Here is a 27751-nt window from a genome sequence, read left to right on the forward strand (position 1 = left end):
CTTTTCTTGGTTAAGCTGATTGTGACAACTTCCTGAGAAAGAAGCTTTCTTTCAAATAATAAATTTTTTTTTCTTTTCCGGATCGTGAGTTTAGATGCTTCTGTGACCTTGGTGAAATCAGCTTGACTCTAAAGAACAGAATTCAGACATATGATTTTCCTGTTGTAATTTGAATCATTAAACAGAAACAGTGCAGGTGATTGCTTTGTTTGTTTGTTTCTTAAACTGGTTGAATCTGCAGTAATAAATAGTTTAGAAGTGGATTTAGAAGTGGATTTTACAGTCATTGGGTTGTTTTTCTTTTGCATGTTTTTAATAGGCAGTTTAATATGACCTGATGTGATTTGCATCTGTTGTGGAGAGAGTGCATATTTCACTTTAATGACTTTATTGGTTAATTTGACAATTCCTAGATTAAATCTTGCTAAATAGTGTAGGATGAGAATAGGCCTAACTTGAACATTAATGTCAACATTCCTTTGTCAGTATTGGAAAATTAAGTTGATCAGTGGCACAAATATGTTCCAGGACTTTTTTCCCCAAATCTGATAGACCTCTTGATGATTTCTAAACAATCCAGCAAAAGATAGAATTAGCAGAGCAAAAGCATATGTCCTAAATTTTTACATCAGCATGTATCTGTTTCATAGATAAAGATCGTAGGTGTGTTTTTTAAATATTCAATGAACTAATAGTGTTAAAGTGTATGCATAATTTTTTTGATTAATTGACCTGCATTTTAATACCTGCTGGTGCATTGTAAGATGTAACATTGGATTTTTCATGGAATCTTCATACTTTCAGAGCTGAAGTTCACTCTTCACTTAATTAAGTCTACTAATCCAGATGAGTGAATACTACAGTGAACGTGTGCTTTTCAGTGGAACTTCAAACCTCTGTGCCTTTTAACTAAAAGAAGTACAAACAAATTTTTCAGATAAATTCTCCTTTTTGACCTACAGATAAACCAGCCACCATGTTTCATGTAAATTTTAAGTTAGAAATTCAGACAATCCATCATACAGGACAATCTACAGATACGTTAATCTGATTAGTCAGTTTGAGTATCCTGAAAGGACTGTGCTTGAAATTAAGTGAAGTAGAGATGCATCTTTGCTGTAGACAGATGCAGATTTTTATCTGCTCTCTCTTTTGTCCTTCAGTATCAAGCAGCTTCCACATCAAATGTCCAGTTTGTGGTTATGGAACAGTTTACAAGCAGGTTGTGATTGATATTTATTGCCAAGTACTGTAGAGATACAGTGAAAAAAGAGGGAATGCATTCTCCTCAGCTAAAGCAAGACATGGTTATGGTGTCATTGGGAAGATATGAGAGACAATGAAAGAAATCTTGATTTTATTTTAATTTTTTTTTGTCCTGCCCAATCATATATAATGTTTCCTTGCCATGCTGGTTCCAGAATCAATTGTCTGTCTGACTTCTCTGGTTTCTGGTTGATCTGCAGGCTGTCAAGCTTACTGCTTCTGGCTAAATTCCTGCAGGGGCAGAAATATAACATACCTTGGTTTTTTTCTCCTTTCTCCTCTTCTTCCCAGCCTCCCCTGCCAACATGGACTTTCTTTCCAACTGTGAGGTGATTAAGTGTCCCCTGGGATGTCTTTATCCTGATTGAGCTGGACATGTCTGCAACATGACCTGCAGTGCCGTCAAAACTTAGAACATGACACAAAGGTGTCCGCAACAATTCTGCGTGGAGCTGGCATGAAGAGAGCACTGCTTGTGCTTTGGGTTTCACTTGTGTGCTTATAGGTCATAGGCTAGGAATTAATCAATGCAAGAAAGCCCTTAACAACTGCCTGAGAAATACACAGACTATTTAGAATTCAGAGTACTTCCAGAGCATTGCTGTGCCCATGACAATTGCTTGCTGTGTGTAATTACAGGATAATGTAATTGTTCCACTAGTTGTCTTTTATCATTCTGTAGTATGGGAAGTAATAAAGTCTACTGTGATTCATTTTTCAGCCTAAAAAAGCCATCTCTGTAAGCATACTACTGAGCGAGAAAAGCTACCGTTGTGGTACAATCAAATAGGCAGTGTTCTTTCTCCCCATCCCTGCCTCCCTCGAGTTTTACAGGTAGCTTACTCAAAAGCAGGTGCTTGATATAATCCTGTTAGCGCAATTTTGCATCTCTGTACAGAAGAAGGATGGCACACAATAAATCAATAACAGACGAAGGCACGATGTTAGCTTAGGGATAAGGCACAGCTACAGGAAATGGAATAATACAGATCATCACTAGCAATTTCAGTTTATCAGGGATGCCTTGCAAGGAACCTTTGTCCAACATTGCTAGGCCGATTTATTAACTCATTGATTCATGAACATGTATTTCTGAATGCTGTTTTCCTTGTCTGTTTTGCTTTATTGATTTCATTTTACATACCTGCACTTAATCTAGAAGTCAAATGTAACAGGCTTTTGTTAATATTTGTGGTTGCACGCTACCTGTGAGACCCATATGTTTAGGCTGTTTTCTTCCCTAACTCTCCTCCTGTCCCCCATTCTGTCTTGTTAAAAGAGCAGTACCAGGGAGAGACTGTGCTCCCCATTTAGGGGAAGACTGTTTTCCCTGCAATACAAATTGCTTTGTCAGAGGTGTTCAATGACTGGTAAACGACTCTTGCCTTTCCCTGTATTGTTTCTGCAGGTTGTAGGCTTGCGTCATTGGGTATGTTTTGAGAGCCAGTTCACACATTCATCTCCTTTCACAATTACTAGGGAAAACTGAGTAAAGGGGATCCTCAGGGTTTAGGTAGGGTGTATGTGTTCTTCCCTCCCCGCCTCCTTGCACTGTGATATATGGGTTCAATACTGTGCTAATCAGTGTCTGAGTCAGTCTATTCCATGCAGTTGTTTCTCCTGATAATGCCAAGACAGAGACTGGAGACAGCTTCCAAGTGTTTAAAAATGTAGCCTTGTTTTAGAGCTGACCAGGCAGATGAGTGTCTCTCCTTCTGTTGGTGACAGAGGAATCTGACATTGGGAACCCAAGTTACACTGTCTGCTTGTCAGACGGGGAGGGGCCAGCTTGGAAAGGTAGCTGGTGGGACTCTGTTCAGCTGCAAGCCTGGGCAGAGTATGGCTGCAAGCCTGGGCAGAGTATGGCTTTCGTTGTGGTGATGTTTTGCTTTGCTTTGGGAGATGATCATCCTACAAATGAGCTGGCCTTTGCCACAGCTTGGTTGGAGGACTGAGGTATTGACACAGTGAATACTGTCTGAAGCGTCTTTTACAGAGAGACTACATTATGAAGAAAAGGAATGAGTCCCTAGTGAATAAGGAAAGGCCACCATTGGGAGCTACTTCACTCACAGTTTGCATTTGGTACTGTCTTTATTTCTGCTTCTGAGCTAGAAATCTAGAAAAGTGAGCTGAAATATGGGAAATAAAATAATTGAGTATTTGGAAGGGAAGAGAAAAAGGTGAGAACTGTGTAGTGCAGCAGGAATATCCTCTCGGATTATTAAGTTCTGTTTGAGTCACTGGAGATTGTCAAGGTGATAGGGGAGTTCAGTATTAAATAGCTATTAGGTGCAGTGGTTTTAAAGAAAGAAAATTGGGTAAGAGAAGCAGGTAGCACATCATCTTTCTCAGGGATGGGCTGTTCACAACAAAGTGATTGGTGGTGGTTGACAGTGCTTGCAGATCTCCTATTGAAGTGAATGTGGTATGTAAAAAGTAAGTGTCTGAAGGCAATTCATTATTTACTCAAAGCATATGAGATACTATGAAAAATTAAATGGAAGATGAACATGGAATGATGCAAACCTCAGTAGCAAATCTGGCTGTAGTGTTTGGGAGTCTGTTACTGTGTTCTGAATTTTACAACTATGTCCTCTGCTTTACCCACCCTAAGACAGTCTGCACAGCAATGTCTCCTGGCATATGTTTCTGGTGCCTGCTTAGTGCTTCAAAATTCTTTATTGATATACATATTTCAAATCATCCACGTCTTCAGAAAGAAACAGCTGAATCCCTTGAATTATAGTTGTTTAGCCCTTAAGTCTAAGAGAGTATTTCAAGTATTGTGGAAGTCATGAACGTAACTGCAATTACTGTGGCCACTTTGTGATGACCTGTGGCTAATGCAACTGTGCTTTGTCAGCTCAAAAAAACTTGGAGAAAATGGCATGTTCTCCTGAAGCAAAGGGTGATCTTGCTCTAAGTTATTACAGGTCAGCAGGAGAAGGAAGCTTGATTTGATGTTGTGTCATGCAAGGTATAGATGTTGGCTGAGTTCTGGTTGCACACACTGATGATGATGGACAATGCTGAAGGTACAGCACAAGGTGATTTGTGTGGATGTAAAGATGAGTTACACATTGCTGAAAGTTAAGAGAAGATGTAGCTTGAATTTGAACTGTACATGATCTAAGTAAAAGAAAACCCTCACCCCTGTTTCTCACCTCAATTTAATTTTTGCAGAGGTGCTTTTTTTGAGAGTACAAAGCAAAAAGTTTGGAGATGGCAGCCCTATGCACTACATCAAACATCCTAATGTTGAATAATAACAGCAATCTATCACATAAACATATCAAAATAATTGGCTTTGCTTCATTGGTAACGTTGATCAGACTGCATGGCAGTACCTTCTGTCACCAAAATGATTTACAGTAACTATGCAGATGTTATTTACAGTGACCTACTAATTATTCTTGAATGAGGGACTGTATTTCTTCTTGCACATGATAAGATTACCTCCTTTTAAAATGAGCTCTTTTCACCTTCTGCCAAATTATTTGAAACAAGTAAGTAGTTAATTAAAATGTCTGGTGCTATAACACCATTTGAAATTTAAAATATTAGCAAAATTTTGGCTGAGCTTGGTAGGAATGAAGGAAAATGCTTCTATTGTCAGAAGGGATGTGTTATGGTCTTTCACAAAACTTACCAAAAAGAAAAGTTTCTCCTTAATGATATATTCTCACCTAAGTTTGTGGTGGTTCTCTTCTACATCCATACTAACAATTAAGCCAAATCCTTTAATTGCTTAATAATCATTTGTATTAATTGTTCACCATAGTTTTAGGATTTTTTCCAGCGAACCCATTAAAAACAGTGTGTTTTATGTTCCACTAGATTGCAATCAGATAGCAATTTTAGTCTTAGACTGTCACATTCAAAATCTGCAGTTTTGAATATCGTTTGCATTACATGCACAAAAAAAGTTGGAAAGCATTAAGGTACCTAGGGAATAAAAGTAGTGACTTCACATAAAATATCTAGAAGTGTAACAGTGGTTTTTCAAGTATACGTGAAGAAAGTATTAAACAACTGTCTTCTTTTCATATAATTTGATTGGAAAAATAGCTTTTGCTTTAAATCTGCTGCAAAACCATTTCCACTGTGGGTCTCCAATGTGATTCATTCAAATGATAAAATAAGCAAGCTGCATATTTCCTCTGCTGTTATATTTTTATTTTTACTTGATGCAGCATGTTATTCTAGACTGCTTAGTTCTTTAATTTCCAAAGGATGCAAAAACTTCTATGATGGCTAAAATGGGGATGTAGAATAGATGACAATTGCTACCTTTTTATGCTGCCTTCTTTTTTTTTTCTGTGAAAGTAAAGGTGAAGAAATTAAGTAGTTAAAGAATTTTAATATAGGAAAATCACAGATATTAATGCATGGCTGTGTCTTCAAAAACTATAGAGGAGAGGTAGGTGTTTGCCTTAAGCAGTTGTTTATCTTATTAGGATTATGGCTACCTTACGTGGCTGTATCATGATACTTCTTATTGCCATATAGACTACCTTTTGAATGCTTATTCACTTATTTTCATGGTGCATGCTAGATGTATTTATTTATTGCACGCTTTCAGGACTGAGATAAAGAAAGGCTAAAATTAAAGCCTAACACACACAGAAGCTAGAAACCAAACATGTGCCCAAACATGACTGTGGGGCTGTGCACTGACTGCTTGGTCCGATCATGTGAGATTCCCCTTATGGGAGCATCAGCAGCTGAACCCTTAGTTGATAAACGTCTCAGCGGACAATGTCAGATGTGGAATGCAAGGTGTAGGGGGACTTTTCACTCTTTTAAGGGAAAACTGTTAAGTGTCTGAATGTACTGGAATCTCTTGACATTTACAGTATGATCTGCAGCTTAAAAAGCAAAGCCTCTCAACTTACAATTTTTGTGGCCTACTTCAGGCCCAGGACTGCCATTTCATTATGGAAGGAAAAGCACGATGAGTTCCTGGAAAAAGGAGAGCAGCTCTATTGCTTTCTGTCAGTAGAGAAAGGCTACTTTGTATATACTACAGCTATTGCTTGTCTGTGGGCTTTACTTTTTATGTTTTCTCTCTCCGAATGCTAGGGATCTTGAAATATGAATTTAAAGAAGGACCAGGAAGGAGAATGAGTGTTACTGGGCATCACAGGGACTGGGGATATGTACCTATGTAACTCCTATGTGCAAGGGCACACGTCTGTATAAGCAGACTTTGGTAAATATCAGGAGACGCACCTAGCAGAACCTCTTATGATGCAATGCTGTTTTCTTCTGGAAAGAAGCAAAACTCCTGAGGCTTGAAAAATCTTTTAATTAAACAGAACATAATCCTTAGGAGTGTACTTAAGAAAACTTTCTCATTAGAAAGATGGACAGTATGGCTGAAAAGGGTAGTTTAATCTCCATGTTTTATCATCCAGTTAGTGTATTCATTGCCTTCTCACAGCAAATCCAGCCCTAGAAAACATTTAGACAGTGTTTTCTTTGCAAGTGTCCTCAGCCTAGGCTGAGCTTTGTTGCCCACTAAAGCTTGGTTTAGTTCTCTCCAGTTTGCAAACACGGTATTGACTATGGTCAAGACATAACCATTGTTTGCAAAACCCAGCTAGTAAAGAGCCAAATATACTGAAAACTGTGGGGGAGTATATATCTGCATGTCTCGCTCTCTCCATGTGGATCTGCTTCAGACTTACAGCTCAGGCAAGGTACTGTCAAAAATAATCAATGTGTGTGCAAGACTTGCATGAGCTAAAAAAAAAATATAAAATTTCACCTTCAAAAAGTGCACATATAGCCCTGCTGAGCTTCTGATATCTCTTCTCACAGCTTTTTCAAGCTGTAAGCTTTTTTTAGATTTCTGATCAAAATGCACAAGCAGGTCTTGATATCTTTTTTTTTTTTTCTTTTTAACAGTGGTAGTTTAAAATAGAGGGTACATAGAACAAAGGAGAGCAGAAAACTAAAAGCTTCTAGATGTGATTATGTGTTAGAATAGTGTGTTATGGAAATTTTATTATATACTGTGCCTTACTGTCCTGAGTATTGATATTAATGGATGTTAGGTCAGGTTCACACAGCAATCATGTTAGCCGGTATAACTGATGGGAAGCTCAAAGCACAGCAGGATGCTCCTCTGCCTCATGCTTTGTCTAGGCAGCAGTCAGGGAAATGGCTTGTCTTGCACCCTTGTGTGTTCCCAGTAGTCTGCTAGGCCAGTCTGCCCTCATGTGTGCACCCAGCTTTTATTCACACTTGCATTCATATTTGAGTGCAATATGTAACTCTGCTTTTTTGTTGCATTCAATTTCTGCAAACCACTTACAGCTTTTTACCCAAATGACTGTGGTTTGCATTTTGAATTATGAATGTGCACTGACTGTTCCATTGCCCTTTGTCAGTAACAGATGCATGAGGCCAAATTCTGCTATCAGTCACGTTAGGGAAGAACATGGGATCTAAGCTTTCACATAGATGTTCAGGGTAATTCACTTAAGGCATAGAATCACCAGGTTGGAAAAGACCTCTTGGATCATGGAGTCCAACCATTCCTATCTGCCACTAAACTGTGTTGCTGAGCACCTCGTCTGCCCGTCTTTTAAATACCTCCAGAGATGGTGACTCAACCGTCTCCCTGGGCAGCCTGTTCCAGTGCCCTGTGACCCTTTCTGTGAAAATTTTTTTCCTGATATCCAGTCTGAACCTCACCTGGCGCAGCTTGAGGCCATTCTCCTTACACTACAGCATTAATAGAGACCAGACTGGGACCCTTGCTTTCTGGAGATGGCCATATATCCCTTGAAATATAACCTATCCAATGGACTGTGACTGATCACAGCTCACAGGGTGCTTAGTGGAGGGAGTTCTGAACAGACCCTGTAGAACAAGAAGATGACTGCTTAGTGCCTTTCATAATGTCTATGTCTTTTATGTTGCATTAGATTGCCTTTGACAGGGACTATCGCTGTGTGTGAGGAGAGCTAGAAGTGGCACTGGTAGACTTCAGAAATCACTGTCACTAGGTGAAGCAAAGGAATATCCTCTTAGGAGAGACCTAGGATGTACCAATGCAAACTCTTATATTGCAAAGCTCTATGTGCCTTGCAGAGTCAATGCTGTTAGTTGGCTACACGTTATTTATTTTGTTTGTTGTAATGTTTGTCACCTGTTCAAATCTTGAAACATTTCACATGTGAAATGCAAATGTTTTCAGTACAGTACAGTTGCTTGAGTAGCTGTTTATATATCATGCGGAAAAGTTAGATGGGAAGAAGTATTTATGGACCAGTTGCCAGGTATTCTCTGTTTCTAAACTTGAAACCTCTGCCTACTAAAAAAGCAGGGCTTTAAGTATACCTGTAAGATAAAACTGCTTTCCAGCTTACTAAGTAATGAAGCACTCTCAGACCTGAAGTCTGGACATTTGTTTAGCAACCTCACATTTCAATTCAGAATAGTTGAAGCCTGACACAAATAAAAAATACAGCAACTGTGTAGATATGTGTGACCTTTTATTATACAAGAATCTACCTTGGTTATGTGGAAATAGAGTAAATATTCTGAATTTTAGTTGGAAATATGTTCATATTCAGTGGAACACTTGCTAGTGATGAAGTAAGAACTGTTCTGCTGGGCAGTGGTTTAACTTTCCTGGGCTTTCCCTTATGTCTGTCAAAATGTCAGCATGTCAGTTACTTGTGTTCATTGCTCCCAAGTGGATTGATGATCTTTGATGGAAAAAGATTGTAGAATGAGGTGGTAGTGGTAGTTATTATTATAATTCTTTATTACTTATTTATTTATTTGTTTATTTTCATTGCTGTTACCTTTGCAATATCACTTGTTGAAATACAGAACAATTTAATTTAATTTTATTTTATTTTATTTTTGGATTTGGGAAACTTGTTTCCACTGGTCTACATGAAGATTAGGCATTTCCTAAATCTATTTGCTCATTATAATTCTTGGACCCATAAAGTTCCATTCAGTACACAACACAAGTAGCTAAATAAATACCAGTGTGCCCTTTGACTTTGGCACCCTTTACACACTGGTAGTTCTGACCCAAGAATCTGTAGAAGCATCGGATAGGAATTTTCCTCCAATTATTTCCCAAAAGCAATATCTCTTTTAGGTGATAATTTTCTGTCTGTAGTTAATATGGAGTGCATATGCCTAACAATAGTGTTAACTGTACTCTGCATTACTGCTTTTATATCCTATAAATATATAAGCAGGAATTCAACCTGGTGTAGTGGTGCAGGAGATACCCAGTTTTGGTGATGTAAACTTGCTGCCTTTCTCAGTGCATATTGGAAACCTTATATAATCTGCTTCTCCCAGATGACCCTTGGATCCATAAATTTAAATTACCCATTCCCTTCATGGAGAAGGAGAAATATAACTGGAAAGAGGGTTGAAAAACTGAAGGAGGAGGAGGAAGAGGGCCAGCCGTATTGTTTAAAAAGTTGAACAAAGAAGCTGAGCTTAATTGGGCTAAGAATACATATAGTCTAGCATTCTCCCTTTGATCTATGTCAAATGAGCCTGAAATGATGGAGTATTCTAGAAAATGAATGAACTCCCCCTGCAGAAAGTTTCTCCTATTCCTTGTGACATACAGCTCTTAGGCCAAGGCTGAGAGGTTTTAGAAACTGTTAGATAGGACAGTAACAAGGAAAAAAAAACAACAACAAAGAATACCAAGCCAAGTTGGAGTTTATTACACAGATTAAAGGTAGACAGCTATTCATAAGAAAACTAACAAGCAGAGGGAACTAATCAGTGGCTTTCCTGAAGGATCAGTCTTGGGGCTTATCTTGCTTTTTTTCATTAATACTCCATTACCAGAAAGAAAAATGAGCTACTAAATTGTGTTGATAGCACAATTTTTGGTGTTTTATCTACAATAGAAGGATGTTTCTCTTTTAAATTTGCTGTCTTTGGGTAATCAAAATCTGATTGTCTATTCATACTCATCTCGTACATGTAGACAGAGTTGTGCAAGAAAGCACCTTTTTTTTGTTGTTTTTTTTTTGTGTGTGTGTGAGCATAGCGCATATTTGGGGCCTGGTCACAATTAATTCTGTCCAGTGATCAATACCTGAGATGCAGCTCCACTCTTACAATCCAGATTCTTTTTAGATCAATTACATATCTCTGAAACTTAGAACTTACTGGTAGGTACTAGCTGAGGAATAAGAATTCTCTCTCATAAAGCCCATCTGAATGCAAGAGAGAGACAAGCAGTGCTGGTCAAATATATATTTAAATAAATTTAATGATTAGAAAAGCCATACAGGTAAACATCTCTTTTGCTATTTGCTATGCCTTTTTCATAGTCACAGTGCTCTTTGGTCCCTAGGTTGCTGGCAAAGGATCATATTAAGATAGTGTTTAGGGTGGCTAAAAATTGCCAGGCCATTTCCTTGAAAACCTGCCAATACAAACACTGCTGGTTTTTGCATTGTTTTCTTGCCTTCAGATGATTCTTGAGAATTGTCGATTGGTCTGAAAACTCAAATTGATTCAAATATAGTGTCTGCTGATTAACTTTAGTTCTTTAGAGTGTCTGTAATCCAGTGTGATAAAAAGCACAAGCTATTAACCTGAAGCTCTTTTAATTTAAATAAAAATTACAAAGTAAATAATTACCAAACCACAGAACTTAAAACAAAAACTTCTGGTTCCTGTGCATAAAGTGTTGTGGGATTTGAAATGCCAACAGCCTCCCTCGCTCCCTCCCACCTCATAAAAGCTCCCGCAAATGATTGAATTTCAAGGAATATTGCATGTCCTATTTCTTCAACTTTGTGGGGCATAGGATTTGTGGTTGGGGCAGCTTTTCTGTTTCCTGCTTTATTTCAGGAGAGTGCTTGAGTCTTATTTGCATTATCATTGACGTGAGTGCCAAAGATGGTATTAGTTTTAATATGTGTTTGTGAGTAGTTACAACATTTTAGAAATGTTACAGTTGTTATTCTTGGTTCAAAACATATCCAAGTCAGCATTGACATGACTGATAGTGGCTCATGTTATGTACAATCAGTGGCATTAGCTTCCCTTCTGTCAGAGACACCTGCTGTTCTTGGACTACAATTTCTCTTACACAAGCTACCTAATATCTTCATGCACATATGCACACAGATAGAGGAACAATTCCTATTTCCAAGTGACTTTCTAAGAAAAGCAAGATACGATAATCATTCTTATCAATAGGTTAGGATCCAAAGGACCTAATCATCTTGGTAGGCAAAAGCTTTTCACAATACAGGTTATGAAGGGAGCCTGACCATCAATTAAATCTCCTCTCTCTGAAGCTTTGTTTTGCAGACAAGGATGGGTGCATAAGGGAAATTTTAGAGACCCAAAAATAGCAGGTGACTGTCACTGCTGCACTGTGCTCATATTTAATCATCAGACTGGAGAAATAACATGTCTGGGTTGCACAGGGATGTAGAAATACAGGTCTGCTGTTTAAATGCCAGAAATGGGTATAGAGAGATATGACCTGTATATATGACACTGCAGCTCCTGACAGATCTTTCTACCTCGGTTTTCTCAGGCAAGTCTCTTACCTTTCTGCTTGGTGTTTTGGAAAACGTTAGAGGTGTTCTGATAAAGGTGTTGCAATGACGTATTTTATTGCACTTTCTAACCTCTGGGTGAGTATTTAATGTTTGCTTTCATTCACCAAACTTAATAAACCAGGAGGATTTGCTCCCGTAGAGATAAATACCGGTATTTTAGCCAGCAAATGGAATGTTAGCTGTGCTGTTTGGATTTTGTTAGTTTACATTTGTGAGGGTTTTTTGCTTGGATTTGATTTCTAAGATTTAGAAACTTTGGGTTTCTACTTTTCATTTCATTATAGACAGCAAAGAGGGCATGTTGGCTTTCTTTCATATTGGTCAAATACCAACTCAACAGACTCATATTTTGTTCATTTTAAGTAATTGCCATGATCTTATTAACAACAGACTTTTCTTTTGAAAGGAGGCAACCTAATTAATGCAGAACTCTTTCATTGCTGCTACGTCAACATCAAATGTATGGTATAAAAAAGCTATCCTCCACCAAAAGCCACATGCTGCCTCATTAAAAACAAATACAGGAAACATTTGATTTACTCCGAAAAAGATCATATCAAAATAGAAATAGGGGAAGGGAGGAGAGGCTGCAGCTGTGGCAGTCAAAGTTTCAACTATAGAGCTCTCCTTTTTTTTTTAATACTTGTCAAATTTGTCAAGTTCAGTTAGCTTTTGGCTTGCAGAGGTTTGCATATGTTTACTTACATTCACTATTTTTGTTTCATGCCGCCAGATAGTACTTGTTTAGTTAATCAAGTGGTGTTATATAAGGTTAGAATTGGTGGTCAAAACTGAACATTCTTGGTTCATTTTACAGTGTGGATTTTTTATCTGGCTTCCAGTGCATATGCTTCAACATGATTAATAAATTCTTTTAGTTAATATGATTGACAGTGCCACTTAATGTGCAATTGGATGAGTCAAAACATCATCCACTCTAGAACTGAGGGCCAGGCAATCTGTACAGTATTAGTTTTGCACTGCTGCCAAACAGTAAGCCAAATTTGAGTCCAAACACTGAAAGAAAATATATTTTGCTTAATTATTTTTTTTCCTATTGAAATATCCAAAATAATTATCACCAATTACACAGGTTTTTGTTGTCTACTGCAAAAATGAAACCACAGTTCATACAATTAAACTGATAAAAAAGCATCTGTTCAATACTTGTTGTTTAGCAGTACTTGAAACTCTCAAAAGAGATCAGTGAACTTAACTTCTTTGCTTTCCATACTTGCATCCTTGTCCCAAAATGCAAAAGGATTCAATTCACTTGTTTCTTTCTGGTTTGTAATTCATAGAGATAAACCAGCTCCGTGGTTTGGTACCATCTTACTACATCACACCCAAGTAACTTAGAGCCTGTAGAAAATCTGTGCAGCTTTAATGCCTGTCAGTAGCTCAAGCTAGGTGTTCTTGTTCTGTCATTCTCCAGTCCTGTCTCTTTAAATGTTTTCAGAAACCTCGTGTGACATTGTAATCTGCTCCATCTTTATCCAATGCAAGACTTGGTTTCCATTCTGGGAGAGTTGTTTTCAGTCAGCTGTGAAACCCTGACTAGGATGACTAGTGTCTGGATGCCTGCCATCTCTGCAAAATATGTTTCCCAGACTATTTTTTTTCTTTCTGGTGCTGATTGAATGCTCCGGTCTCACAAGACCACCCTCCTATTATAGACAAGATAGTGGAACATAATGCTGTCATCTGTAAAACTTGTCTGATGATACATCCACACATTTATCTTTGTGGATAGGCCTTGTCTAAGACCTGCAGTCAGACCCTTTCTGTCCATCAATGCCTGGTCTAGAGCAGCACTTTGCTCAGATCCGTGTATGCCTTTTCCTACAGTTGTTTTTCAGTATCATCAGCTGCATTGGGTCCAAGTGAGAGTTGAAACACTTGTCTGCATGTTTGGATATGTAAATATTTGAGAGTTCAAAACATTCAGGTTACTGCAGCAACTATGTGAAGAGTGTAGAGGTTTGAGGTTATTCTCCAAGTAAGCAAAAGTGAAAGAGAGTACCAGAAGGGCAAAATGACCAAAATCCCCTGGGCCCAGAAATTTATATTAAGAAGAAGAGAGAACTAGGAATCTTTTACCACATAGCTGCTAATTGAGCCTTTCAGGCTCTTTGAGGTGGAAATATCACATACCCACATAGCACAAGTAACGGAAATGTATGTTAAGGAAGTCTGGAGCACATGATGCATAAGGAAATGCTGGGAGAAACTGGCTTGTTCAGCTTCCAGAAGACAAGGTGAACAAGAGGTGAAATTGCTGTCTTCAACTTCCTAATGGGAGGGCACAGAGGAGACAGAACTAGAGTCTTCTTTAAGGTAAACAGGGATAGGAAAAGAAGCAAGTCACAATTTGCAACATAGGAGATGCTAGTTTTACACTGGGAAGGAAAATTTCACCTCAAGAGTGCTCAAGCACTGGAAGAGGTTGCCCAGAGAAGTTGTGGAGTCTCCATCCTGGGAGATGCTCAACCTACAGTGGAAAAGACCTTGAGCAATTTGAGGTAATCTAACCTAATCTTGAGCAGATGACTTTGAAAAGTCTTTTCCAACTGAAATAGTTCTGTGAATGTATAGCTCTTATTCAGTTGGTCTGTGAGATACTGGTTTTGGTGGGTGCTGTACTGTTTCGGCAGGTGAGGGGGCAGACAAGGTCTAGGATAAGGAGATTGTTTAGAAATATAGTTTAATTTATATAGCTTCCTTAAACTTTATTTGTCTGTGCTGTGTTTTTGAGAGGCTCTATAAGCTGTTTCTCTTCTTTTTTTTTTACTTGAGGATATATGGTTTTCCTCTGTCTGCTGTTAACACTAAAAATAAGGGCATCTGTGTTGAGATTGATGCCTCAAAATTGAGCCTCAGCGCAACAGGGATTGTTAGAAGATTGAACCGGATGTCACTGGTGCACTGAGTGAGCAGAGCCAGATGCAAGCTTCACAAGATAGACTCAAATGGCTTACCATTTAGGAGGGTCTTGGAGACAGCACGAATTAGGATATTTTATGTATTCTGCCCTAATTATATTCTTATGCTCAGAAAGATTAAAGAAAGAACAAACATTACTTTCTTTTAATAAAAGATTAATAAGGACATGGGGGAATGGACATCTACACACTGGTTTTTTTCAATCACACAACATTCTGTGATGCATAATATTTCTAAAACTGAGGGAAGTGCAGAGATGTTCAGATTGACATTTCAGTGCCTGTCTGATTTCAGTGTCTGTCTAAGATATAGGGTTCAATAATCCTATTATATGTCTGGCATACTCTGTCTTTAGCAATGTGCCTCCTGTAACTGCTATAATAAGACAGAACAGCCAAAACTGAATTCTGTGTGCCTCATCGTGTTATTCAATGAAGTTATGTCGTCATCAGATACAATCTATTGTTTTCTTTCCTGCTGTGTGGTATTGATTTTTCTAACCTTTCCTAATGTTAAATTTGTTTTGCTTTTTTAACTTTCTTAACAAAGGCTAATGTTATTAAGTTGAGCAGGTATCTATAAAAATACAAGCATCAGTCCTTTCATTAAATCTTAGCTGCATCGTGAAACTCTGTCTTGAAGATTTTTGTCATTGGGGAGTAATACAGTAGGGGTTGACAAGAGCTGCATTTGAACTGTCATCCAGTTCTGTGGTATAAAATATTGGATTTGATATGTCAGAAGCAACAGATTTATCTAAAACTCTCTTACCATCAGTGAATATGAACTGCACAGACATTAATTTCAGTGAGATCGTTAAGAGGATACAGGAAGGTGGCAATGCTGCTGCATGTCCTGTTCCCCAGGGCTATCTGACCTCTGACAACACTAGTCTTTTTGCCATTGTGGCAACACGAGCAAATCTAAAATCTCTTCCAATTCCAGAACTGATTATTTGCTTGATATGGAAAGAGAATGAGAAATCATGGTTTAATTTGTAGGAAGTGTTATCTTTAATGGTAGCACTCTGTCAACGTTTTTCAGTATGATCTATAGCAGTACTTCTAAAAAGTGTCAAAGGTGCAGACAGTGAGTGAACAGTTTCAGGATGCCACTGTTAAGCCAAGGTTTTGTTTTTAATTACTGCTGCCAGGGTACCAGCCTGGTATCGTAAGTATATTAGCCTGGCTTTAATGCCTTTGTGCATTTGACATCCTGTTTACACATTTAGATCGCAGTTCTGTGATGCATCTTTGAGACCTTCTGCTGTCAATGTGTGCAAGAGACAGTAGCTGGGCTAAACAGGATGGCTATGTGTGGTGGATCATAGCTTTCTTCTGGATCTGTGGTAAATGACCTTCAGTGCTCTCCAGCCACCATGCTGACGTTATTTTGCCTTGGTAGCACCTTGTAGTTGCTCTGAAATATTTTTCTTATTGAAGAACATCCTAAGAAGTTAGGCAAGTGCCATACTCAAGTGCAATGTTTTTAACAGTAGAAGGCATAAAATAATAAATAATAAAATAATTTTAGCTGTTGCAGATCATCTCTCGGAAAAAACTTCAGACAATTTGGTCTTCACTGGGAGGAAAGCAGATTTGCAGCCTACCTGCAGCTGCCAAAACCTGACTGTCCAAGGAGGAGATCAGGCTTGTCAGTGACTGCAGGAAGGAATGTTTCAAAGTCCTGTGGGCAGTGGGGGTTAAATCTTTTATTTATAAATTGGTACCTATAAACCACTTACTTCTGCCAGCATTGTGGAACCAAGGAATAGTCCTGGCAAAAGATAAAAGACCTTCCTTCTCCTCTGCTAATTTAAGAGCTGGTAACTCAGGTTCTGTCTCTTCTCCTGTGCTCTGCAGTAGCTGTCCCTGCCATTGATTTAGTCTTCATCTGTCACATTCTCACGCTGTTTAAAGGCTGATTGTGAAAGGCTGCAGAGATTCTGTCTCTTCACAGTTTCTTGCAGCTTGGTCTCTCTTGCCACCATCAGCACTGATAACAAGACTGTCTGAGAGCACCCTGTTCTTAGTGAATGAGACATCTTTTCATTTAGAGAGGCTTTGATAAACACATTCCCCTCAGTAGTTTTCAGGTCCAACTGTGAGCTTTCTGAGTGGGCCTGAATATCCCTATGCCTTTCCTGGGCTCCCTTGGTGTCTCTGGCTGGCATTGCACAACTCACATGTTCATTACAGACTTCAGATGGTTTGTGTCACTTCCCCCTCTGCCAATTTTTTAAGTTTCAGCCTTTACTGAAGAGTGGAGACATTCAAATTTTTTGAAGCTTAACACTGAGTTCAGGCTCCAGCTGCATTTTCCCTAGCTTCTTTGTGATGGCAGCAGCATCACTTCTGTAGGGGAGATCTTTGATTACACGTACTGGTGCAGCTATACGATGCCTCACATCTATTGGCTGTTATTACTACTTGAAAAGTTATTTAGAGCACTATCGGGTATCAGAAGAGCTACTGCTTTTAACCAGCCTTCCTTTAAGAAGTTTTTGACGAGGGAGGAGAAGGGATATAATAAAAAGGATGCTGTTACTTCCTGCCTTATCTCTTCCACTTCATCCAAACCCCCTACTGCGTAAGAGTTCTGTTTGGTTTTATACGCATTCTGGCTGTGTGGGTAAGAATTGCAGTGATAGTATATGTCTTCCTGTTGGAGGCTTGTAATTTTGTTGCTGCAATCCACTAACTGTGCACTGATTTGGGATATTTTGCCCCCTGTACCTTTATTTTTGCCACTAAAGAAGAGGTAACTTTAACACTTTGTTGGTTGATTGCTTGGTTTTTTTCCTAACATAACAAAGTAATGTACTTCATACACACAGGCACACACACAATGATTTTGTAGTCTGAATGCTGTTCTCTTATCAGCTGTTATCACGTATAGCAGAAACATAAAATCTGTCAGATAAAGACAAAGGTAGGAAGTTTTTAAGGAGAACTTGGAGTGGTGGGAGAGGGAACCTCTAAATCCGGTGGGTACAGTTCTAATTTTAATTTACAATGCTGTATAGGTATTTTGTGTCCTTGAAACCTCTTTGAATAGTGACTTTATGTGGTAGGTATACTCTGCTTTTCCTTACTCAGCCTTTTGTCAGAGACTTAGGACTTGCTTTAGGTCTCAATTAAGAAATTATTTCTTCTACTCTTCTCTACTTTAAGGTGCTTTCCTCCATGTTACCCCAAGGGCAAGGCAATGTTGTATCACTGCAAATTCACTAGTACAAACTGCACTGGTTCCACTAAGTTTGAACATGTTTGTATGCTTACGTTTTTATACATTTGAATATATGTAGCAGAAAAGTGGTAACTGTAGCACCAGAGAGGATGGTTATTTTCCTGGAACCTGACCCTGGAAGTTACTGATCACCCAGGGCTCACTACACCAGTACTTGTCCATCCAGCAGAGCATTGTTGAACATGCTTATCCAAAGTCATAAATGTATTCAAGAATTTTTTAACATCTACTCCTATGCCAGTTGAAGTGCAGTTTCATAATTTGTTCAGCTGGGAGCTGAACTCTGTAGGGGTAATAGTCTTTTACTTAGTTCTGCATCTCCATGCAGAGACATTAAGAATTGTTGACTGCAGTTAATTTCTCTAAAGACAATGTTAGTTCTAGAAATTGAAAGATGACTGACATTATTTTTTCTCTCCATTTTGTTGCTTCTTCATTAGGGGTGTGAGTTAATTGAGACCATGGATCAGGATCTCACAGATTTCACCAAGTGCCTTCAGATACTCCAAAAAAAGATAGAGAAGAAGGGACTCCAGGTAAACGCAACATATCTTTTGTCTCTAGTTCTTAGTAATTACTCTTCCTTTCAATATAATTAGGTTTATGTTTTAAGTTTACACTGAAATGAAACAATATTTTCTGTAGCCTTGCCATTCTGTAGTTTTGCCGTAATTTACTGCATACCTTGTAAGCATTGATGCTTCTGATAAAAGGAATTACACTTCGCGTCAATGAACAAGCGTTGGCTTACTTAAAAGGCAGCTTGTATTGATTTCTGTTAATGAACTACCCAAAGTGCAGAAGAGCTGTTGTGGCTAGTGTTCAAAGCAAGAGTCCCACTTCAGCATGCGTATGTATTTTTTAAGTTTTGGCACACTGAGCTTTGATGTTCACCATCTTCCTCTCCCATCCCAAAGGTGATATGTGAGGGAAATTCTTATCCTGCCAGTATTGCATATGGTGAGCAATACCTCCTTCTGCAAAAGGTTCTTCAGGAATCAAAGGAACCTTTGCAGAGCAAGCAGTGTGCTAAACTTAGAAGGAGCCATATGGAGTTGTCAGCTGCTCATTTCACAGGAAAAGCAAAGGAAACAATGTTCCCCCTCCTCATCCACAGTTTGGTTTCAAAGGCCTGCTTGTTTCATCTCTGAGATGTGAAGTTAAAATTCCTTGGGAATTTCCAACATGATGAGTCAATGGCAGATGTGCTTTTAGGATAGTTGTCTCCGAAGAAACACTAGAAATCTGTTTCTCCATGATTTATAGTTGAAGTTACTAAACAAGGAAAATATCTCTTTAGTATCTTAAAAAGAAAATGGATAGCACAGTGATGTTGTGTTTGCTGCTCTTTCTGAGTAGCAATTTGTTAAGCTAGGAAATTAATTACATTCAACTTATACTGTGGATCCATAGCGCTGTGACATACTTCATCTGGATGAAATTCAGCTGTGAGGACCCGAGGTATTTGAAACAGATCTTCCTCTGTTGGTTAGAGAGTAAGTTGTCATTTATCTGCAATGCTGAACAGATGAAATTTCTACTCTGATCTGTCAGTTACCTCTATGGAAGTTCTACATAAGGAGGTACAATATTTTGTTTCAAAGGAATTAAGTTTGTGTAATTTACTTCCGATGCACCTCCCTCCTCTTCCTTCCTGCTCATCAAATATCTTTTGAACAAATAACTTTCAAACAGAGGAAAAGAGTACTGAATATTATAATGCCAAACAGCTTTCTTAGAGGTTGCCTGAGTGGGAATGAAGGTGAGATAGACACTCAGTGCCCCCACTGGAGAGAGTGTTGCAAAGGAGCTTAGATTTTGCCTTTACCTCAAGGAAAGATGTAATTGCAGGTGGCAGTAAACTGGACACAAAACTGGGAGAAAAAGACACCTTCTTAGTTCTTGAACTCCTTGTTTGGTGTAAACAACAATAATTCTGTCTTCTAGAATAAGTAGCCAAATTCGTAAGTGGTCTTTTTTTTTCCTTTTTTCTCAAATAAAAACATTTAAAATAGTTTGTGAATCCTCAGGGTCATTGATTTCAGTTTATATTGCATAGTCTGGTTGCTTAGCCACGCCATGCAGAAAGCAGCATTGGAGTATTTTTCTGATATCTAAGTCACCTAATTATGTGTATTTATAATTACATATTGCAGTGAATGCTAGAACAAGCAGTACCCTTTATATGTGCAAGTTAGAATGAGTCTTAATTTTCCCTCTCCACAGCCCTAATTCATTTGTGCATTGTATTGAATGGGTGAAGCAGTGAAGCATCACCAACAGAATCTGACTCCTGCAGTTTGTCTCCAACCTAAACGCATATAAATATCTCTCTTTCTCTTTCTGCATGACTGTGAGTATATGTGCACATACATGCACATGCATGTATCTATATAAATGCACTAATTTTCTGGCAGTGTGCATTCCTAGTCCTATGTGATGTTTTTTCAATATCTTAATAACCCTTTCTTTATAGTGCTTTAATCACTATTTTATACGTTCTGTGGCTATATGAGTACTTTCCTTACTTCACTACCAGACCTTCATGTACACTTATTTATAGTAATTTCTCCCTGGTACTACTTTCTGTTCTTAATTTTCTGTAACGTAGCACAAGCTATTTCAAGAAATCATCTGTACTGGTGGTAGGCATGCTTACAGTATCTCTTATTTTGATATCAACATATCTTGCATTAAAAATGAGCATTATTATCTTCATCTTGCAGATCATAAAGCAGAAGTACAGAAGCAACCTGTCCACAGTCTGCCAGCATACTAGTGGTACAGTTGGGGATGATTCTCCAATCTCGAGTCTTCATCAAGTGCTCTTTCCGTAACAATGTCCCTGGTCTGACTCATAAGGAGCTCATAGCAGCTCATGCCAGGGAGAAGTGGAAGTGTGTGTATTGATATGCAGCTCCAAGAAGAATCCCCATAATGTAAAGTTATATTTAAGCCATTATCTTTATCCCAGAGCTACAAACTCTGCTTTGTTTAACTGTTTCATCTAAAATACTATTTAGTCTTAAAACTAAGCTCTAGGACTTTTCATTTAATTTTATTATCTTTTCTGCTTAAAAAAAGTTAAAGCAGCTCATTTGGTTATATGAGCTAAAGATATAAAAATGAATTTTATTGAAACCTACATGCCTTTTAGTGCTTGAATGTTAGTGTGTTTAAATTGATAAAAGCATCACTGTCAACATGAAAAAGTGAAAAAATCCAAACCAACTCTTCCTAAAAACCCTTTGCAGTAAAGGGATACTACACTAACATTTCCATTATAAAATTACACTTTAAAGGTTCAATTTGTCAGCAATCTGGGTTATTACTACTTCTAAGTGAATGCAAGTATTTTTCTCTTTGCCCTTTCAAGAAAAGCATCAAGTTAGTCCAATTTCTTTTTTGTTGAGGGAGACTGAACTAAACATGTTAGTGAGCTCCTGTGTTTATAAAGTGCAGAAGAGAAGGCAGTGAGGTGATGTTCATATGGCAACTTCAGCTATACAAACAGCTTATTAAACACTCCCTGGTATGTCTTTACATGATGAAAAAGACCCTGAACAGGCAATATTCTAAAATGAAACTCAGAAAATACATTAAAAGGTAATAATTTTTTACATAAAGAACACTCCCATGTAGAAAGAGTGTAACTACTGCAAGTACTGGGCTCTGTTTGGCTTAGCTTTGGTTTTGTCTGTCTGTCATTTGAGTTTATTCTTGATGACATGACTTTTTTTTTAACAGTAAATATATCAGCTTCAGTTCCCAACCGAATCATAGTTTTGCTACTCATATTAATAGTTCCTCATTTCATGTTGGATCACTACTTTTTTTCATTTCTGAAAACTTCTGGGGACCCAGAGCAGTAGTGGGAATGACTTTTAAAGGAAAGCCTAGGAATGAGGACAGGCCATTACCAGATTTGGGAACAGCTAATTATCTGAATACTATAAATAGGGGGAGAGGCAGTCTGGAAGACACCAAAGCTGGCATGGAGCTGGAGTGTGACACTTTTTTACAAGAGCCCTGAATTTTGTGGCTCTATCTCCAAATTCCATATAGGAGGCAAGGCTAAAAATGCACCTGTTCAGTTTTGGTGGCACTGTTGATTTCTTCTTCTTAACATCTCGCAGGAGGAGAATAGAAAATGCAAAGCAGATATATTTTTGGGAAAGTTAAATACATGCAATGAAAGGTTTCTGTACTGTGAAGTACTGTATCAAAAGATTTGCATGAGTTGTTAATAGTAATCATCTTCATAAAACTTTCCCGTCAGAAAGAAACAAATGGATCTAAAATGTTTCCTGTTAACTCCTACTTCTAAAATGTAGAATTTCATAATGCCTTTCAAGTGGAGTATATCCCTCTTGTAGGATGTGCAGACATAGCTTTGAGTGCTGAGTGTTTGGACGCTAAGGTCCAAATCCACCTTTCAGGAATGAAGTATCTAACCCATCTTTCCTATTGTCAAATTATTTTAAGGCTTTCCATTATTAAGGTGTGGTAAAGTACATTTCTTGTAATACAGAACATCAGAGCTTGCCAGTTTCCAAAGAGAAACACCCAAGTTTAATGCAACAGAAACAGACTGTCTACCTGTTCCACTACAGATGTGGGCATCAGGACTCAATATCTTTGTGTTAGAATAATTTCATGCAAAATGAGTGTCTTGCCAGAACACAGTGCATCATATACTAAGAGATTTTCTTATGTAATCCTCCTATACTCTTCAGGGTTGAATTTGATCTATGAAGATAATTTAAAGAAAAAAGGCAGAAGCAGAATGGGATTTCTGGAGAATCATTGATTTTTGTTTATTTGTTTGAAAAAGATTAACCCCATATCAAGCATGGAGGAGGGGAAGAACTAGGGAAAAAGTATCATTTGTTTAGGCAGTTCAGGGAATGAAGAGATCAAGGATATGCTCAGTAACAACCCTATGGAAGTTATTGAGGAAGCCCAGGTTTCACGCAACCAGCTACCATTCTCTCAGTTTAGTCAAAGGGTAAATGTATTTTAAACAGAAAACATGAGCTTACTGTAGATGATTTACTGTTCCCTTTGTATTGTCCATTTTTTATAGGAGAGGTGATTCTCTTCCACACCCCGCAATTTTTTAAATCAATCCAGCCCTTTCTGCTTTACAGGAGCACAGCTTATGCAGCATCCCCAGATAGCAGCTATTGCTGGTGTAACTGCCTCCCTGCCGGGGAAGCAGTTGGGCTACGCTGACATACCATTGTTCTCAAAAGACTGTCATGCTTACATTGACAGGGTCTTGGAAGTGGATGTTGTGGCAGGTTTTGACACCAGGAATTTTTATGCAGCTCAAGAACTGAGAGCTCCGTTTGTTGCCTGAGATTTTCATGAATAACTTTTTTTTTTTTCTGCTTGACACGAGTACTGTGGTGTTCTGAAATCTCTCATACATGATGAGTATTTTTATGAAATTCTGCTTAGTTAATGGGAGGTACAGTTTTTCTTTATAATTAAGCATATTAAGAGAATTGTGTTGGTGCGGCAAATCTTAACTGCAGATTATGATAGTTGGGGTTTTTTACATCTCAAATATAATTTCTTCCTACCAAACTGAGATGCTTTTCAAGAATAAATGATAGGCTTTTGGCTGTTAGTGAGACAGTTTCATGGAATCCTTTAGGAGTTTTCTATATCAATGAGTGTAGAAATACTGGCTCTAGAGAGAACAGTTTCATCATTTCATGAACTGCACTGATCTGGTCCTTCAAGCAGTAAGTGAATCAACAAATTAACCTTTTCTGATGGCTTCTTTTTTCTATCCTGTTTGAGGAAACTTATTTAGCCTAAGTAGTGTGTATAAGAACATTCCCTTACTAATTTTGGTTTCCTTTGTTTCCCCGATGACATTTTCTCCCTCTTTGTAACATCATATGTCCTTTGAACAGTCAAGAGAAACAGTAAAATTGTAATATTGGTCAAATCTTTTGAAGCTGTGTTGTATCTTGCCATTTTTTTACTTTTCCTTATCTAGAAAATACTGGGGGCAGAGGAGAAATGAAGCATTACAATTGTTGCAAAGTAAAAGCATGTGGCTAGTGCTACATAGAAATGGTTTAGCCTGTAGTCCTGAGGCCTCGCTGTCTTCTGCAGTCTCTTGACTTTCCCCGACCTTTAACTCCAGACCTCTTGACTGATACCAGCAGTGTTTCAGAAGGGACAGAAGCGCGTAGAGTAGTTTAACTCTTCACAGATACTGTGAAAATGAGGCAGCCTGGCAATACTTGAAAGGCCCCTACGGTATTCCCACTGCAGAAAAAGGCAGTAGAACAAGCTCAACAGAGGTAGAGATTGAAGGGTCTGCATACCAGAGCCACGTTGGCTACCAGGCATTGCTAGTTCTGATATTCACGCTGTTCTTTTTTAATTCAGCTACCTTTTAATTTGACTTTGTCACCACTAAGGCGGAGCTTCGGGGATGGTCTTTTTCACTTGCCGAAAGTACCCATAGAGCTTCCCTTTTAACAACTGAACAACTAGACACTGAACAATTAAAGCTCAATATTTTGTGCAAATTAAATGTGATCATAAAATGTTTACAACTTCACAAGCGCCTCCAGTTTAAGAAATCACGCTTCATTTATTTTTAAGTGCATGACTAGATTTATATGGTCTAGAGGACAGTGTAGAAAAATAAAATAGGTTCTGTAATGGATGTAAGCTGACTTTATTCAGGCTATGTTCAGCTTACCAGCTATAGATACATAACCTGCCCTGCAAAGGAAAATTGGCATCCAAGATCCTAACCTACTTCCTTCAGTATAAGAATATCTCCAGCCTCTTAGAAACAAATGTATAAATTCAGGATTTCTTTCTGCAAATCTGCACTCCCATGGAAAAGAAAATAATAGTTCTGTACTGCCCAGGTACTCGGTGAAATCACTCAGAAGAGGAACTATCCACAGTATAGGGCCTGAGAGACACGGGAAAAATTTTCCATCTTTAGTTTCAGGTCTTATATCTGTCCCTTGAGTATAATAGGACAGGCTATTATCCCCTTGTTCATCATGAAGATTAATGTTCAGGACAGCTGAAAATATTACTGTTCTGTTGGGATCTGTTAGAGATCTTCAGACCTATGTGAACCCAAATTTAAACTTTTTAAATAGCAGAGATAATGTCTCATCCTAGTTAGGCACAAATGCCTTTTACGCCATTGTCTCCTCCACGATGCTGCCTCAGGATAGCAAGGATGCCCTACAGCTTTGCATTATTTGTAGTGTCTTTAATGCAAACTTTATAGCATAAAATTGCATGAAATTAAAAAAAACACCCTTCACTCTTTAATGAAAATTGAGATTTGTTTTTATTTCCTTTTCTGTATTTTTACAGAATATTTTTCCTTAAAATCTGTGATTATTTCCTTAAAATTTGATACCTAAAGTTAAAATGACAGAATGGAAACTAAAATAGGCTGAAAATAAATTTTAAAGAAAAGACATGTCTGGTTTAGGAAGCCACAGGAAAAGATCTTGCTTCTTATAGTGCTAAGATCGGCTTTCTCTGTTCATCTGGGTCTAAGCCCCTATGGCTGCTGGCAGAGTGTTTTATGCAATGACCCTTTTCTACAGAAAACCACTCCACTGCCTTGAAATACTTCAGGTTTGGTCAGCTTCCTCTGTAAGCTTTCCAGGGGTCCCAGAGCAGCACCTGGGCAGCAGCTGAAACACAAGCATGTGGCAATGGACACTTTTAAAGCTCAGCTTGATGGGGTGCTGGACCATCTTGTTTAAACTATACATCACCTTAAAAGTTTGGACCAGATGTTCCTTGAGGTCCCTTTCAACCTGGCATTCTATGATTCTCCGGTTCTATGAAGGCGTGGTGGGAAAGGAAAGGGAACTTTGGTGGAGAGAGAAAAGATCACTGTGGCAGACACATCGTATGTTGGTCTTGGCCTTCTAAAGAAGCACAAGTCATATTGAGTTAAGTTATAAGGGGTACTAGTTAGACTGAAGTAGGCACTGCAGCCACGGATGGGTGCCTCAGGAAAGTGCAGCTAAGGAAACGGCAGTGCAGCCCTCCTACTCCCCTCCACCACTAGGAGGAAGGAAGAAGTTAGAGAAATCAGGAATTAAGAACTGAAGTTGGACCTGGGAAAAAGAGGAGTGGCAGAAAGGTGGTTTTAGTTCTTCCTTTTATTTTCTCTCTAACTTGGTTTTTAATTGACAATAAATTAAATTAATTTTCCCCAAGTCGGGTCTGTTTTGCCTGTAATGGTAATTGGTAATTAATGATCTTCCTGTCTTTTTTCTTAACCCATGAGCTTTCTCATTTAATTTTCATAGGATCATAGAATCATAGAATCGCCAGGTTGGAAAAGACCCACCAGATCATTGAGTCCAACCATTCCTATTAAACACTAAACCATGCCCCTCAGCACCTCGTCCACCTGTCCCTTAAACACTTCCAGGGAAGGTGACTCAACTACCTTCCTGGGCAGCCTGTACCAGTGCCCAATGACCCTTTCTGTGAAATATTTTTTCCTAACGTCCAGCCTAAACCTCCCCTGGCAGAGCTTGAGGCCATTCCCTCCTGTCCTATTCCCTGTCACTTCTCCTCTGTGGGAGAAGAGGCCGGCACCCTCCTCTCCACAACCTCCTTTTAGGTAGTTGTAGAGAGCAATAAGGTCTCCCCTCAGCCTCCTCTTCTCCAGGCTAAACAACCCCAGCTCTCTCAGCCACTCCTCGTAAGGTTTGTTCTCCAGCCCCCTCACCAGCTTTCTTGCTTTCATCCCTATCCTGTTGAGGTGGGGCAGTAAGAGAGCTTCTGGGATGAGTGCCTGACTGTCAGACGAGGTTAACCCACCACAGGACTGTAAAGGAATCAAAGTGAAGTTGTCAGGGCACATGGAGGTGTGCGAAGATGTGCATAGAATCATTTGGTTGGAAAAGACCTCTGAGATTATCAATTCCAACCATACCTGTCTCCGTCCTGGGATAGATACCCTGTTTGTGGTCTAGCAGGCAGAATATAAAATGCCTCTGATCCATCAGGTCCTGAGTAGCCAGGGACCTTCCTGCCCAAGACTGCCAGAGTGCTGCAGCAAGAGCCAAGGTCCAGCAATGCTCCTTCACCTGGATTATGGTCTGGATCCCTTTGAAGTGGAGGCTTTAGGGAGAGTCCTCACAGCAGAGAGCATCTTCCTTGTGCTATGCCCTTCCCACCTGCTGATACTGCAAGACTGAGTTAACCTTCAACACAGGCTGCTGGCTGGCTGTAGTTAAGGAGTGCAGTATAACAGCCATCAACACTGCAGGGTGGGTGTCTTGCTGGCAGGGAAGCTGTGGGTTGTACTTGTGTGGTTCTAAGCTTGTGACAGATTGAAAGCATGTTGGACGGCTGGCAAGGAAGGCTATTTTGAATGATCTTCACTTTGTAGCTGCTGCTTGGCTGTGTTTTTAAATATAAACAAGCATCCTCAGGTGTTGTAATGCTTTTGGTTAGTAAACTGAAAGAAAATGGACAACAATTTTTTTTTAAAAAATGCCTTTGGCTTTATACGCACTTATCTGAAGGCTTTGTAAAAGCTGCATTTGGATTGCACTCTGGATTTCTTCTAAGTAAAGACTGACAGACAGAGTTAAGTGAAATGTGAAATAAAAAGCTCACAAAGAACAGATTCTTTGGAAGAGGATAGAATTAATTTTTTTTTTCTCCCTGGAATT

General features: G+C 38.8%; 1 protein-coding gene across 3 annotated transcripts in view; it reads left to right on the plus strand.

Annotated features, from left to right (window-relative positions):
• The window catches only part of TPK1 (thiamin pyrophosphokinase 1), a 293667-nt gene that overhangs the window by 155521 nt on the left and 110395 nt on the right, over positions 1-27751 (plus strand). For 2 of the 3 annotated variants that reach the window (XM_069859753.1, XM_069859755.1), the window contains one exon: positions 18485-18580. The exons of the other annotated variant lie outside the window; for it this stretch is intronic. In XM_069859753.1, coding sequence (XP_069715854.1) covers positions 18485-18580 — 96 coding nt within the window. The remainder of the gene's footprint in view (positions 1-18484; positions 18581-27751) is intronic. 3 annotated transcript variants of the gene reach the window in all.

This window comes from Phaenicophaeus curvirostris, chromosome 6 (assembly GCF_032191515.1).
Source record: "Phaenicophaeus curvirostris isolate KB17595 chromosome 6, BPBGC_Pcur_1.0, whole genome shotgun sequence".
In the NCBI taxonomy this organism is placed as follows: Eukaryota; Metazoa; Chordata; class Aves; order Cuculiformes; family Cuculidae; genus Phaenicophaeus; species Phaenicophaeus curvirostris.